This window comes from Propithecus coquereli, unplaced genomic scaffold (genome assembly GCF_000956105.1).
Source record: "Propithecus coquereli isolate 6110/MARCELLA unplaced genomic scaffold, Pcoq_1.0 Scaffold120, whole genome shotgun sequence".
NCBI classification, from domain to species: Eukaryota; Metazoa; Chordata; class Mammalia; order Primates; family Indriidae; genus Propithecus; species Propithecus coquereli.
Window position 1 is genome coordinate 1,452,121 of NW_012136081.1, and position 16,229 is coordinate 1,468,349.

Here is a 16,229-nt window from a genome sequence, read left to right on the forward strand (position 1 = left end):
TCATGCATACAGCTTTCTCCATAATTTAGATTATTTCCTCAGGAAATATTTTTTTCTGGGGAGAATTATTGGGTCAAAGGATAGAAAAGATTTTATGGTTTTAATATACTTTCTCAAACTATTTTCCCAAAAGATTCTTCTAATATACAGTGGGCTATAGTACTCTAGGGCCAGTGTTGTGGGGCAGGGATATTTCAGGAGAATGATTATCTGCCAGGACATGACAATGTGATGGCACTTTGGTAAACAAGGCATAGTCTAGTGGTTCTAGTCCTCAGTCTTAGTGGTACAACTTAATTGTGTTAACATACTAACTCCAGTTATGGTTCTCAGGGATGTGATCCCTTTAACCAAGCTCATGAGATTCATTATTAACACTAAATGCCAGTTTAAACATTTTTAATGAGAAATATAGTCATCAAGGATACCATATTCTCATATCCTAGGGTGAGGCACATTCTCACACCACACAGAAAGTCAAATTATAACCAAGGATGGCAGTTTATTAATTTACTAGAAATATAGTTGCCAAGGGTACGGGAACTTCAAATCCTTAGCCTAAACACACTCTCTCTCTGTTAGGACACATGGAAGCCAAATTATAAGCAGAAGATTTATGGTGAACACAGAGGCAAAAGAACAGCTGTCAGTTGTACATGTGAAATACTTAATGGTGATAAGCTAAAACCACTGGCATATTCAGCTTTATTGCAGAGATATACCTGTCCCCAAGACCTGACAAGAATCAGGCAACATCACCCTAGCACTGTCTGCATGGGAGAGACCAACGTTCATACTTTGACTCTTTTATCATGCTGCCATTGATGGATGGCCTAACAATGATGGAACAATTTCCATGTGATGGGTACTGTTCTAAGCATTTTACATATCTCCAGTTCAGACATAGTGTCTGCTTTAAGCTTCAGACACATATTTCAAATTGTTTGCTCAACATTTCAATCCAACTCATTTAGTGTGAATTCCACAGTCACAAACTTTGATTCATAATTTAGTTTCCTAAGTACTTCCATAGCAGCAATGGGTGTCCTAAATATGATATTTCAGTCATTGGAAGGGCATCTATATCAATAGTAAATCTGCATCTGGCTTTAGCATCAGTCTACTGAGAACTGAGTTACCATGAGTGAATCTCCAAGAATATGATCAACTTTGGATACACAGACAAATCAGATAAATCACATAAATTCCAGATCTGGGAAGCTGCCAATCAGATCAAAATTGTGGTGGCCCCACTGACACTGCAATTCTGTGAGGTCCTACCTAGATAGCCAACCAACCTCCTTTATTCAGAGGTCTGTCTTTCAGCAACTATTAATATGTCAGGCACTGGGAAAACAGCGAATAAAAGCAGTCTCTATCCTCAAGGAGCTCTCATTCTAATGAAGGGGAGATAGATTAAAACAAAGAAGTTAATATATAACATGCCTGGTGGCAATAAATTCTATGGAGAAAAATAAAGCAAGAATATAAAATAAAGGAGGGGAAGAGGGGGTTTGTTATTTTAGGCAGGCATTCCCTCTGACAAGGAGACATATGAGGTGGACATGTGCTTGGCACAGAAGAAGCAGAGAGTGAGAGGAAGCATGGAAGGAAGGAAGATGGAAAGCCAGTGGGCAAGAAAACCTGATTTGACTTTCATTTGAAAGGAGCACTTTGGCTGCTGTGTAGAGAGTTGGTTAGAGGTGAACAAGGCAGAAAGAGGCAAAGGGACCAGTCAGGAGGCTGTCCCAATCATTCCGAAGGAGACAATGATGCCGTGGACCTGATGGTGGCAGTGGATGGGTGAGAGATGGCCAGATCCCAAAGGAGGACTGACGGGACTGGTGGCTGAGTTGGATGTGGGGTGTGATAGAAAAAGAGGACACAAGGAGGTCTCCAAGGTTCCTGGTCTGAGTAAATGGAAGAATAGAAATGTCCTTCACTGGGATGTGAACTCTGAGAAGACCACCTGAGGGGGAAAATTAAGAGTGGAGTTACAGTCTCTCCAATATTGACAAACTCTAAGAAAAATTCCTGGCCAAATGTAGTGGCTACACTCCTGTCCTGGCACTTTGGGAGGCTGAGGTGGGAGGATCACTTGAGGCCAGAAGTTTAAAACCAGCCTGAGCAACATAGTGAGACCCCATCTCTAGGAAATATAGAAAAATTAGCTGGGTGTGGTGGTGCATGCCTGTAGTCCCAGCTACTTGGGAGGCTGAGGCAGGAGGATCACTTGTACCCAGATGTTTGAGGTTGCAGTGAGCTAGGATGATGCCACTGTACTCTAGACCAGGCAATAGAGTGAGACACTGTCTCAAATATATATATATTAAAAAAAAAAAACTTTCCTTATTTCCTTTAATATGATATGCACCTGGTTTTGTGTTAACAACTTCATAGGGCACATTTTTGGCTTTCTTGCTCTCCACGGACATACCTAAACTACTTACCTTCTTTCTTATGATGTAATTTACTTTGAAAAGTTAGGGCTTACTCTATGTCTATGGATTTCCACAATTTTATTTGGTATAGAGAGTAATTACTATTACTGAATACACTGCTTAGGGCCTGGTACTTTACCTATTCATTTCCTCTTCAAGCCCTCCAAGATGGTGGATCTTATCCCTGGTTGTCAGCTTCTTGAAGACAGAGCCCATCCAGGCCTGTTGCATCCACCACTGTTTACCCTGTGTCTAGTGCAGTGCTTAGCACATAGTAGCTGCTGCATAAATGAATGAATGAATCTTGATTTTATAGATAAGGAAACTACAGCTTACAGAGATAAAATGACTCACCCAAGGCCACCTTAAGTCTTCTAACTCAGACTCTAAAGGCAATGCTTTTCTAATGCCCTACTTGACCTCTTGAGCTGGGGGCCAATACCACAGAACTGGATTATTCAATAACAGTACAAAATTATACAACTATTTAAAAAGGGCAATTATGGAGAAATTATATTCATAGGAATATTTATGGGTAACTGAAAAAAGCAAGATAACTATATGTTCACAAGGATTGCCATCACATAAAACATTTAGGCATATAATCAGAAAGATGTATAAATGGAAATACAGTAGGAACTGTATGAAAGTGGTTGATCTTTTTTTTCCTCAGATCTTCAAATGTTGTGATAATGTTTTAAAAATGTTGTGTGTAGAATGCAATTTCCAAGCAGTGTATATTTACCTTAGAGGGTGTGGTATAAGAGTTCAAGAGGGTTTCTTCCTCTTCCTCCACTTCGATTCTAAAAACATTGGTTAAGAAAAACAATAATAAAATTTCACCTAAGGTAAGGGCTGATTAAATGAGAAATCTGAATATTAGGCAATTTTGATTATTGTTTTAAAATTATACACGCAACTGTAGACAAACACAGTATGTGGCTTGGTGCAAAGACCTTCAAGCAGAAAAGGATACAGTTCTTGTATAGAAATAATGTCTCTAGGTCCTGCATGTCCACTGTCCTTGGAGGCACTGTGTCGGGCTTTGGATAATCGTTTGCTCAGAAACTGAGGAATAAAAGATAGTAAATATATTATTCCATAGTCAAGTAATAGGCGAGGCATTTTCCATACCCTTGAGGTAATAACGGATGTTCAAAATATAGTCAAAGACATAAAATTCCTCAAAGTAAGAATTAAGAAAATGCATACAGACTAAAAATAAAGACTTATCCTGTGACTGTCTACAACACGTAACAATTCTAATAAGGCCAATTATTTGGTGAAGACTTACGATTTGCTGGGCACAGTTTTAGGTGCTTTACATCCATTCTCATTTAATTCTTATAATAATCATAAAAAATACAGATTACTAGAACCAATGACAGAAGAGGAAACTAAGGCTCAGGGACATTAAAAGCTCACATAGGGCCTGGAGTCCAGGTGTGATTCCAACGCCCATACTCTTCTCAATATGTCACAATGCCTCCCCTATAGAGCAGAAGTGAACTACATCATTAGTTTGCTTACATTTTGTTCTTACCTCATGCTCAAAAGAGTTCAGGATCTCTGAGGTAAGGTCAACTTTATGAGTGCTGGTGCAGAAGGCTATGAGCTCACCTACCATTCCCTCCTCATTCTGTCCGTACTGAATACAAAGCTCTACCACTGTAGGAAGGAAAATTGGACAAGTAAGAACTTAGTTCATTTCTGGCAGCTTTCACCTTGAAAATAGAAAATAATCTTCTACTTATTCAATCAATATTTATTCAGCATCTACTAGTGTCAGGCACTGTTCTAGGCAGAGAATACAGCAGTGAACAAAACAGAGAATTCTTGTCTTCACAAAACTTACTACTGAGGGGAGACAGAAGGGGACAAGGGAAGAATCAGGGAGACCAATTAAGAGAATCACAGCAGGTCAGGCGCGGTGGCTCATGCCTGTAATCCTAGCACTTCGGGAGGCTGAGGCAGGAGGATTGCTTGAGCCCAGGAGTTTGAGGTTGCAGTGAGCTATGATCAGACCACTGCATTCCAGGCTGGACAACAGAGTGAGATTCTGTCTCAGGAAAAAACAAACAAACAAAAAGAATCGTAGCAAAGTCCAGGTGAGAGATGATGGTGGCTTGGATCACAGTGGTGGCAGTGGAGGTGACAAGAAGTGGTTGGACTCTGGAAAGGACATATCCTGAAGGTAAAGCCAGTGAGATTTGCTGACTGGATGTGAGGTGTGAGGAAAACAAAGGAGTCAAGGATGGTGCTGATGTTTTTAGCCAATGAAACATGAAGGATGGAGTTACTATTAACTGAGATGGGGAAGAAAGCAGGAGGAACTTTGAGGAGGGGAGGAGATACCAGGAGCTTAGTTTTAGACATATAGAGTTTGCAATGACAATTAGACATCCAACTGGAGGGGTCAAGTAGGCAGCTGGATAGATCAGCCTGCAGTTCAGGCAAGAGGTCAGGGCTGACATATACACTTGGGAACCATCAGTAAATACATGGGATGTAAATCCATGAGACCAGGTGAAATCACCAAGGGAGTGAGTGTATCTAGAAAAGAGAAAAGATCCCTGACCTGAGCCTTGGAGTGCCTTAGGGCATTTGAGGATGAATCTGCAAATGTGGTGACAAGTAAGGTTGAAGAAAAACTAGAAGTAGGAAGGTGAAGTGGTGGGGACACAAGAGCTTACTGAAATGGACTTAAGGAGGAAACATTTGAAGACAGCGAGTCTTTTGAGGTTTGCTATAATTGAAGAGAGAACTAGAGTGGGAAGTGGGGTCAACGGGATATTTTGAAGGCAGGAGTTGGAACAACATTTCTATGCTGGTAGGAAAAAAATCTTGTAGAGAGAAAAATAGAAAATATGTAAGAGGGGACAATTACTGGAGTGATGTCCCTAAAGCAGGTAAGAAGGAATGGGATGTAGGACTCAAGTAGAGGGTTTGGATTTTGCTAGAATACAGAGTTTATTCATTGCAGTAGGAAAGAAGGCTAGGTATACACCACGGACATGGGTAGGTGAGAAGTAATGGTGGTAGCTGATGGAAGTTTTCTAATGTTTCTGTTTTCTCAGTGAACAGAAAGTAAGTTCATCAGCTGAGAGTGATGATGGGATAGAAGGATGTTAAAGGAGAAAGTGGAAAATAGTCATCTGGAAGACTCAGAGTGAACAGACCCGGGACATACAGTATGACTGTCAGGCAACATTAAGTTAGTGATCATCCAAAGTCCAGAATTCCAAAGCCATTGCCAAGGTATTCCTATGTGAGATGGAAGCAACAGGCATCTTGAACTGAGGCCTTTACAAATTTGGCTCACATAACTAATTTCTCTTGTTATGATCAGGTTTTTCACTTCAGTCCCCTTTTAAGAAGAGAATGCACTGGACATAAAGACTTGGGAGTATTCTGGTCTCTGTGAAAGGAATTTCTCATCATAAAATAATATGTTTGCATTCTCGTTTTAAAGATAAAATAAGAAGCTCGAAGTGTTGTCAAGTGTTAAGGTAGGCGCACATTCATCCCGATTCTAAAACTGAAAACTTCCACGTCTCCCGAGAGTCTGTCTGTTTCAAATAACTCCTTACACTGCCCTAGAGCCTGACCAACATGATGCACCCAGATGATGGAGCACTGAGGCAGGGGACCTGGGTTCACAGACAGCTCAAGCAACTAACTCTCCTTGTCTGTTTCTCCATCTGTAAACACAGAGAGCAGACAAACTCCCTAAAGTTCCTTCCAAAGCTAAAATTCAATTTTAGGAACTCACCTCAAGGGATTCACATTTACACAGATCAACAGCTCTGATGAGAGAACTAATGGGTCAGCAGAAGTTTACCGCGTAGGCTGGAAAGGGAGGAGCCGAGAATAAAAAGCTACACTTCAAAAACCCCACATATCCTGTTTTATTACCAGAGCTTAAACAATTTCCAAACTCAGAGATGCCACCGGGGCCTAGCCTCAACCGAGCATGTCCCATTCCACCTTTCGGAAACTTCTCATTGATTTAAAATCATGCTTCATATTCTTATTTTTGATTTGGGATACAAGCAGTACCCCGCCAGCATTTCAAAGTCCTCATATCCCAAATCTCAAAACTCAGCTTAATTCTTCATCTCACAGCCACCGAAAACTCCAATCGAGGGGAGGCGAAACTTGGAAACGTTCCCCTTTCAGTTCTAGGCGCCTGGGAACACGGGCGAGAGAGTGGACCAAGGCTGGGGCCCGGGAAGAGGCGAGGAACTCACATTTCTCAATCAAAGCCTCCTCGCAGTCTAGGCCGAAGATCTCTAGCTCCTCCGCCAGCTTCTGGGCGGACGCGGACATGGTCGCCCAGGAGTGAGGCCGCGGAGCCAGCCCAGCTCCGACCTGCGTCCAAGAGACTCACAAGGTCCCTCTCATCCTTTCACCCTTCGCGGACCGAGACAGTAGGTGCCCAAATGGCCCAACACCTCCGGCCGTCAGAAGGCCCCTGCCGCAAGTCACAGAGAAATACTTTTTTAAAAAATGTGGGGGTAGCCCTCCAAACGCCCCGAAGGGAGGAAGCAGAAATCTCGAGGGGTCGCTCTCCTCGGAAGAACGTCCAGCTTCCCAAAAGCTACCGCTGAGCTTCTCAGTGACTGCAGCAGAACTGAGCAGCCAGCAAAAACCCGCCAAATGGTTTGTGCAGCGCACGCATGCGTGAGACCCGGGTTCAACCCACTCCTTCCCCTCGCTCCCCACGGCGCCTTCCCGGACCTTGCACGCGCACGCGCGTCTGAGGGCGCGTGCGCACAAACGCAAACACGCCTGCTCGCGCTCACGCGCCTGGCGGTCCGCCCGCACTACGGCGGCTGCGCAGTTCTCTCTCGTAGGGCAAGAAAGCTAGGAGTGAAGGGTGGGTTCACTCGGTCTCCTGCACTGAAACTGAGCTTCTCTGCTAGCGGCGGATGCCTATTTTCTCGGCATCACCTGCTCCGCGAAGCTCCGTGACGCATATTCGTCACCCTTTTGTCCTGTGCCTTGGTGCGTAGGCGCTGTTGTGTACATGCCTTTGTCCCTAACTTAACTGTGCCCAGCACGGGAGAGGAAGGACGTGCGGTCTCCGTAGTACCCCCTTCTCTGTTCCCCTTGTCATCTCTGCCTGTTGTGCCCTAGGTTCATCCTAAAAGGGCTTCGGTAGGAAATCTGGTTGCCATGATTGTGATTATCACCGTGGCGCCAGTCACATGATGGATCTATTTTATGAATCTGGGGCATTTGGGGAGATATGAGGTGAAAGGTGAGAGAAATGATTTAGTTCTGGACACATTAGGTTTGGGTGCCTTTGAGATTTCTAGGTAGAAGGTTCCAGTGAGTGACTGGATGCTTGGGCATGAGGGTCCGTCACCAAAAATAGAAAGTTTAGGGGTAAGATGGGAAGTGGGTTCTCCTGAAATACTTCCTAATTCTTTGAGAGAAAATCTCCATTGGCTCAGTTTAGATCAAATTACCGTAGGCATCTTACTTTGCTATCAGGGTGTTAGACTGGTAGAGCCTTTCTGGAAGACAGTAGGGAGTATGTATCAGGAGTTTTAAAAATGTCCATCCTAGCTCTCTGGGAGGCCGAGGCAGGCGGATTGTTTGAGCTCAGGAGTTCGAAACCAGCCTGAGCAAGAGCGAGACGCCGTCTCTACTAAAAATAGAAAGAAATTAATTGGACAACTAAAAATATATAGAAAAAATGAGCCGGGCATGGTGGCGCATGCCTGTAGTCCCAGCTACTCGGGAGGCTGAGGCAGGAGGATCGCTTGAGCCCGGGAGTTTGAGGTTGCTGTGAGCCAGGCTGACGCCACGGCACTCACTCTAGCCTGGGCAACAAAAGCGAGACTCTGTCTCAAAAAAAAAAAAAAAATGTCCATCCGTCTTGACTCAGCATTCCCTGTACTAGGTGTTGGGGGTCAAGCTGCATTTCTTCCTAGAGGTTTCTTCCACCAGCCAGAGGAACTCTGCTTTCAAAGGACTAATATAATTAGGGCAGGCCCACCCAGATAATGCTTTTTAAAATTTTTTAAATTTTTAATTTTTTGTAGAGATGAGGTATTTCTGTGTGGCCAGGCTGGTCTCGAACTCCTGGCCAATAATGTCCCTTTCTTAAGGTCAACTGATTTGGGACCTTTTTTATATTACATCGCCAGAATCCCTTTACAGAAGTACCTGGATTAGTGTGAGGAGGGACACTGACCCAACACGAAAGACATTGACCCAGTGGAGCATAACAAGGAAAAATAAACAGTGAAATAGGAGGTTATTGAAACAATGGCTGGATCTGTTTTAAAATATCTAATACCTTCAACATTGAGTTTAGTTTCATTTCATAATAATTATTAAAAATAATGTTGTATAGAGGAGAAGGAGTTAGAAAGTGATCTGCTCTGGGTGTCTGATGTGCTAGGTATGACACTGGCCCTCACATGCTTTCCAGTCCTTTTTTCAGTTATTAATTGTCTGGAGGTGGACAACGGGAGTTGGTATTCAAAGCACTGGTTCTGGCATCTTTATGATGTGGGGTGATTTGTCATATCTTAAGACAACAGGAAAACTCATTCCACATCTTGTTACAAATGTTCATTGACCACTTGGATTTCCTCTTCTGCAACTTGCACATTTACATCCATTGTCTTTTGCCTTTTCTTACCAAGTAGCAGGAATTCTTTGTATGTCATAGACCAAGGGTTGCAAACTATGTCTCTCAGGCCAAATTCCGCCAGGCACTTGTTTCTGTGAGGCCTGCAAGTTAAGAATCATTTTTACATTTTTAAATGGTTGGAAAAAAACAAAAGAAAAATAATATTTTGTGATGTGTAGACATTATATGAAATCAAAATTTCAACACCCGTAAAATTTTATTGGAACACAACCATGCTCATTTGTTTATGTATGGTCTATGGCTGCTTTTGCACTACACAGAGTTGCAACAGAAACCTTATAGCCCTTATGCCTCAAATATTTACTATCTGGCCGTTTATAGAAAACATTTGCAGACTCCTGCTATAGACAGTAATCACTGGATAGCAAATGTATTACATATGTATTTTTCCCAACCTGATCTTTTTCAAACGCAGCTTTATTGAGATATAATGAACACACCATACAATTTGTCCATTTAAGCAATTTAATTTTTTAAAAGTATATTCACAGAGTTATGCACCATCAGGCTTTGTTTTTGTTTTTGTTTTTGTTTTTGAGATAGGGTCTTGATCTGTTGCCTGGGCTAGAGCTCACTGCAACCTCAAACTCCTGGGCTGAAGCAATCCTCCTATCTCAGCCTCCTGAGTAGCTGGGATAACAGCAGGTGTGTGCCACCATGCCTGGCTAATTTTTAAATTTGTTATAGAGATGAGGTCTTGCTATATTGCTCAGGCTGGTTTTGAACTGCTTAGTTCAAGTGCTCCCCTGCGTTGGCCTCCCAAAGTGCTAGGATTATAGGTGTGAGCCACCACGCCCATCCTGATTTTTTTTTTTAGTGTGTCAAAAAGGCTAGGCAATTGGATGTTTCTGGTTTTGGTCAACTCTGAGTCTATATGTTGCTGTGAAGGTATTTGTAGATGTGATTAACATTTATAATCAGTTACCTTTTTTTTTTTTTTGAGACAGGGTCACACTCTGTTGCTCAGGCTGGAGTGCAGTGGTGTGATCATAGCTCACTACAGCCTCAAAGTCCTAGGCTCAAGCAATCCTCCTTCCTCAGCCTCCCAAGTAGCTGGGATTACAGGCTTGAGCCACCACACCCAGCCAATCTGATTTAAAAAAATGTTTTTTCAACCTGACTTTTAACTCTGTGGCTTCTTCTACCACACAAAATTTTACAGTTTTTTTGTCTATCGTTTCCTTTATGGCTTTTAGGTTTCCTGCTTTGCTTAATAAGTTCTCCTCAACCTAAGCTTATGTCAATATTCTCCTAATGTTTCTTTTTTAAAAAATACTTTTAATTTTTTTTAGAAACAGGATCTCATTCTCTTGCCCAGCCTGGAGTGCAGTAGTGCAATCACAGCTCACTGTAATCTCCAACTCCTGGGCTTAAGTGATCCTCCTGCCTCAGCCTCCCAAAGTACTGGGATTAGAGATGTGAGCCACTGCACCCAGCCTAATTTTTCTTTTATTAATTTAATTACTTTGCATTTTAATTTTAGATCTCTAATCCACATAGAACTAATCTTATTTATGATGTGAGGAAGGATTTAGCCTTGTTTTCTTTCAGACAAACAGCCAATATGTCAGTTATACTTAGTAAGTAAAACATTCGCCAAACTATGATCTTTTCATGTATCAAGTCCCCATAAATATTTTGATCTGTTTCTGGGTTTTCTGTTTTATTCCATTCATTTATTTATTGACTTTTCTGTGTCAATAATAATATTACTTTGATTTTCTGTGTCGTAAGATTTTGTTTACAGTAGTTTATCAAGTGGGTTTTGGATGAGTAACATAGCCAAATCCTAAAACAATAGTGGCTTGGACAAAACAGGAGTTTATTTCTCTGTAAGATAAAAGAATTCCAGAGATAGGTAGCTCTGGGCTGATATGGTAGCCTCATGTTCATCAGGGACTGGGTGCTTCTGTCTTTGTGTTCCACTTTCCTCAAATTGTCCTCTATCCATAAGGTAACCTCATAGCCCAAGATGGCTTCTGGAATTCCAGCCATCATGTTCACATTCCATTCCAGGTAGCAGAAAGGAGGAACAGGAAAAGGAAAGAGCAATTAATAATCAATAAATAAATATTTTAAAAGAATAAAAAGAGAGAGGAAAAAAAGAAATGAAAGGAAACAAAAATAAAATGACTTTTCTAAACGTTTGTCTATCTCTCTTTGAAGGAGTATTTCTAGGAGTCCTTTCCAACAAGTTTTGATAAGATTTTAGTCACATAGCCATATTTTTAAGGGAGGCTGGGAAATGTGAGTTTATAAGTTATAATGTAATATTATTGGGGAGACACATGGCTACGCCACTAATATATAAATTTTGTCAGTGAGGAAAGAGGGGAAAGTTAGTGCTAGGTAAGCACTTAGTAGCCTTTGCTTCAAAGAGCTGTATAGTAACTTTTAAAAACTGTTAAAGCGTTCTGCTATATTTTTGCTTAAAATTTTTAAAAAACCATTCTAAACTTTAAAATCATTTTATACAGTACATCCCACTCCCCTCCATTCCAATAGGAAGTTTTTAAAATTTTTATATATTTGGGAAGAATGGATACTATTATGATATTAAACATTCCAAACAGGATACTGACGTATCTCTTCATTTTTTCCAGGTGTTTTGTTTTTGTCTATCCATCCAGTTTTACAGTTTTTTCCATATAGATCCTATTTTTGTTCAATTTATTGACACAATATTTTTTGTTGCTTCTATGAATGGAATATTTTTCTCATATTGTCTTCTATTTGGTCATTGACAGTTCAAAGAAAAGCTATTGGCTTTTAGACATGTTTCTTGCAACCAATCTCTTTTACCATATTCTCTTATTAATATGAATATTTTAGAAAAGTCTCAGATTTTCCAGATAATAATATTTACAAATAAAAATATCCCTTTTTCCTTCTTTCAAATATTAATACTGATCATTTTATTTTCCTGTCTTGGTGCATTGAAGCAAACCTTGAAATCATTGTTGAATCACAGTGGGCATCCTTGCCTTCTTCCTGTTTCCGATGGCAACAGCTGCAGCATACATAGCCTCTTGGTTTGATGGTTGCTACTGGTTTGTGTTAAGAATGCATAATCAGGGTTTAGTTGTTTTCCTCTAGTTTTATTTTACTTAGAGAGTTTATTAGGAATGACTGCTGAATTGCACCCAATACCACAAGGGAATGATTTTCTCCTTCAACTCATGGGTGTAATAAAATGTGTCACTTTTATAATGACAAACATTTATTTTAAAAGATCACATATTGAAAACTTCTGTGTATCGAAGGACACAAGGAAGTGAAAAGACAATTCATAGAATGGAAGAAAGGATTTGCAAATCATGTATTTGATAAAGTTCTAGTATCCAGAACATATAAAGAACTCTTTTTTTTTTTTTTACAACAGGGTCTCCACTCTGCCCAGGCTAGAGTGCAGTAGCATGACCATAGTTCACTGCAGCTTTGAACCTCTGGGCTCAAGTAATTCTCCCACCTCAACCTTCAGAGTACTGAGACTACAGGTACATGCCACCACGCCCACCTATTTTTTAAATTTTTTGTAAAGATGGTGTCTTGCCACGTTGCCCAGGCTGGTCTCATATTCCTGGCTTCAAGTGATTCTCCATCTCACTTGGCCTCACAAAGTCCTGGGATTACAGGAATGAGCCACTGTGTCTGGTAAAAACTCTTACAACTCAATTACAAAAAGACAAACAACCCAATTAAAAAATGGGCAAAGGCCTAAAACAGACATTTCTCCAAAGAAGGTATACCAATAGCCAATAAACATGTAGAAGATGCTCGATCACATTAGTAATCATTAGGGAAATGCCTAGCATGTCACTTCACTGATACATGCCACAACATGGGTGAACTTTGAAAGCATGTGCGGTGAAAGGAGCCAGACACAAAAGGTTACATATTGTATAATTCCATTTATATGAAATGTCCAGAACAGACAAACACATAGAGACAGAAAATAGATGGCTGTTGCCAGGGGCTGGGGAGAGAAGGATGGGGAGTGGCTACTAATGGGTACAGGGTTTCTTTTTGAGGTTGAAAATGGTCTAGAATTTGATAGTGGTGATGGTTGTGTAACATTGTGAATATACTGAAAATCACTAAATTTGATACTTTGAAAGGGTAAATTATATCAATAAAGCTATTATTTTTAAAAAGATCATGTAGTTGTGTTTTGTAAGCAATATAGTACTGTATAAATGTTCATTATTTTCTTTAATGTACGATACTATGTAATTAACGTAATTCCTGCTAAGCTGTGAATAAACCTTATTATCCTGAAGGGGTTGGATGGGGAGGATTTGTCATCATTTTCTAGAGTGGCTTGCCATCTCAAGGGAATGGTTTGGGAATAAAATATGTGCGACGTCCCATACAGTGACATGCTGTTCTCCCAATATAAACTTAAGTCTGTGGGAGGAAAACCCGGGCTGCCTGTGTGGGGGATGGGGCAGCTCCTGGTCCAAGTGGCCAGTCAGGGAAGGGCCACTGGGCAGCCCCCAGACCAGTCTGCGATCTGAAGGAGCTCTCGGCTCGAGTACCATGTATGGCGCACCTGCTCTGGGATAGCCCTTTGACCTTTGCTATGTCATGTAATGATGGCTGCAATCTATGAGCCATTGGTATTGCTACCTTGATTTCACACAAGCTCATATGCAAGCTCAGAGAGGGACATGGTATGTTCAGGGAAAGTCCTCCACTAAATGGCAAGGGCAGATTCAGTCCAGCTCAGGTCTCCACCTCAAGTCCATGCTTGCAGTGAAGAAAAAAAAAGTTATCTTAAAATAAGAATACAATATTTGCGTAGCGCCTTACAATTTATGAGAAAGACATTGTTAATCTCGTTTTACTGGTGGGGATTCCATAAACCCAGAGGGGTAAGTGATTTGCCAGAGGTCACAAAGCTAGTAAGTAACAGTTAACTGTGGGCCAGTTCTTTTACGTTGCAGCTGAGGAGATGTTTGTTAGTGTGAAATGATAGCAGAGGTTAATGCCAAAGTCCAATTGTGCACTGTTGTTGGCACACACAGGGTGAGTAGGTCACACGTGTTCTGTAGCCCAGCAGGAACGGGCACAGAGTAGAAGTCAGATGGAACGTGGTGCTGAGAATTTGTTTGGAAACTGCAAAAGGGTAAATGGTGGCTTTCAGAGAATTGAGTCAAATAACAGTGGCATATACAATACATAACACATAATATTTTATGTAATACGTAACATATATAATTAATAAGGTAAAATGTATAATAGTATATAGTTACACACACGCCTCCCAAGGATGCCAAAGAGGAATTTTAAATGGCTTGGAAAGAAGTGTAAAGATAAGACAGAAATACTTTGAACATTACAAGTGGGGAGTAAAATTTGAGGGTGCTACAACATAACCCTGGGATAAGCAATCCTAGGTCAGGGGAGAAAGGACTTCTTTTACTCTTTTATCTCATTTATTTTACACTTCTCTATTTTTATTGTCATAAAAAAACACATAACATGACATTTACCATCTTAACCATTTCGAAGTGTACAGTTCAGTAGCGTAACGTACACCTTTTATTTTCGATGCTAATGTTTCCTGGAGGCACTGCTCTGCGCTGCAGCATGTTGCCACCAGGTGGCAGCAGTGTAGCATGGTCTCAGGGTCTGGTCTGAGTATCCCAAGATCGTTGTTAATCAAACTCTGTCCTTCCCTCCCAAATTCCCCAAATGTTGTCATCTGAAACTAAGGCTTTCTGTGTAGTGGGAGGCAAGATTTTTAAAAACAAAGATATGAACCTTGAACCAATGAATTACTACCATGTCGGAGGCACTGGGTTAGACCCGTTGTGGGGAGGTGGTGGGAGCTCAGAGGGTTAATAACAACCAGCAGCTGGAGCTGGTGGTGGTGCACACCCGTAGTCCCAGCTACTGGGGAGGCTGAGGTGGGAGGATCTCTCAAGCCTGGGGGTTCCAGGCTGTAGTGATCACGCCTGTGAATTGCCACTGGGCTCCAGCCTGGGCCACAGAGTGAGACTCCATGTCTAAAACGAACGAACAAACGAAAAACAGCAACTGGGGTGGGCTTTACTCCCGGGGCCATACTGTCACCCACCCCCATGCCCCACGTGTTCTCCCTATTTCAGCCACTGTGATCTGTTTGAGATTCAAATATGATCGTGTCAGCCCTGCTCCCCATGTAGAACCTTTTCAGTGAGTTCCTCTGGCTTTTAGGGTGAGGGTCAAGCCCTCAGCCTGACCCGAGGACCTCCAACCCGAGGCCTGTTTCTTACTCTTTTCTCCTTTCTTGGGCCACACTGTTCCACCCAACCTGAGCTTCCCCCCTCGCTTTGCCCCTGCCTGGACGGCTCTTCCAGGAGCTAATGCCAACTCCTCTTCCAAACTTCATCTCTGCAGCATTTTCTCAGGGCCGTCTTCCCTGGCTTCTGGGATCTGTCCTGCATAGCCCTCATCGCAGCTTTAATTTCCCATTTGTTTTTGTCATTCTTGGATGAATATCTTTCTGGCCCAACTCACTGCAAGCTCCACAGGGGCAGAAAACAACATGTCCTGTTCTTGCATCCTGGCGCCTGACACAAGGCAGGCTCTCCACACACGGTATTGCCTGAGGAAGGGAGGAGGACACTGAAGGTCAAAGGGACTTGCTTAGGGTCTGGCAGCCAGTACAGGTGCCAGTGTAGACCGGGTGCAGATCTGCACTCTGTACTCAAGTTGGCTTTGAGCCCTTTGTGACCTTGGACAACTACCTGACCTCTGCACTTCGGTTTCCTGGCTTGTCAAGTGGGTACAAAACCAAGTGGCAGGACTGCTGGAAGACCCCAGGGTGACGGTGAAAATGGAACCAGCTGACACAGGCGAAGATCAAGCTCCTGGAGTGCAGGGTAGAGACCCGGGTGGAAGCCGGAGTCAACTAGGTGGGAGCAGATCGGGGCTGCAGGGTCCCCCACGTGGCAGCTGTCTGCCCCACATGGCTACTGAGCCCTTGAAATATGGCCAGTCTGAACTGAGTTGTCCTGTCAGTGCTAAAAACTTAGAACAAGAACAAAAGAATGTAAAATATCTTAATACTTTTTATATTGATTACATGTTTAAAGGATAATATTTTGAATATATTGGGTTAAATAAAATCT

General features: G+C 42.0%; 1 protein-coding gene across 1 annotated transcript in view; it reads right to left on the reverse strand.

Moving 5' to 3' along the window:
• Nucleotides 1-7,182, reverse strand: part of POLA2 (polymerase (DNA directed), alpha 2, accessory subunit) — a 26,889-nt gene extending 19,707 nt beyond the window's left edge. The window contains exons 1-4 of the mRNA XM_012665315.1: nt 6,692-7,182; nt 3,985-4,109; nt 3,418-3,509; nt 3,187-3,244 (exon numbers count right to left, since the gene is read on the reverse strand). Coding sequence (XP_012520769.1) covers nt 3,187-3,244; nt 3,418-3,509; nt 3,985-4,109; nt 6,692-6,770 — 354 coding nt within the window. The 5' untranslated portion in view covers nt 6,771-7,182. The remainder of the gene's footprint in view (nt 1-3,186; nt 3,245-3,417; nt 3,510-3,984; nt 4,110-6,691) is intronic.
• Nucleotides 7,183-16,229: the final 9,047 nt, after the last annotated feature.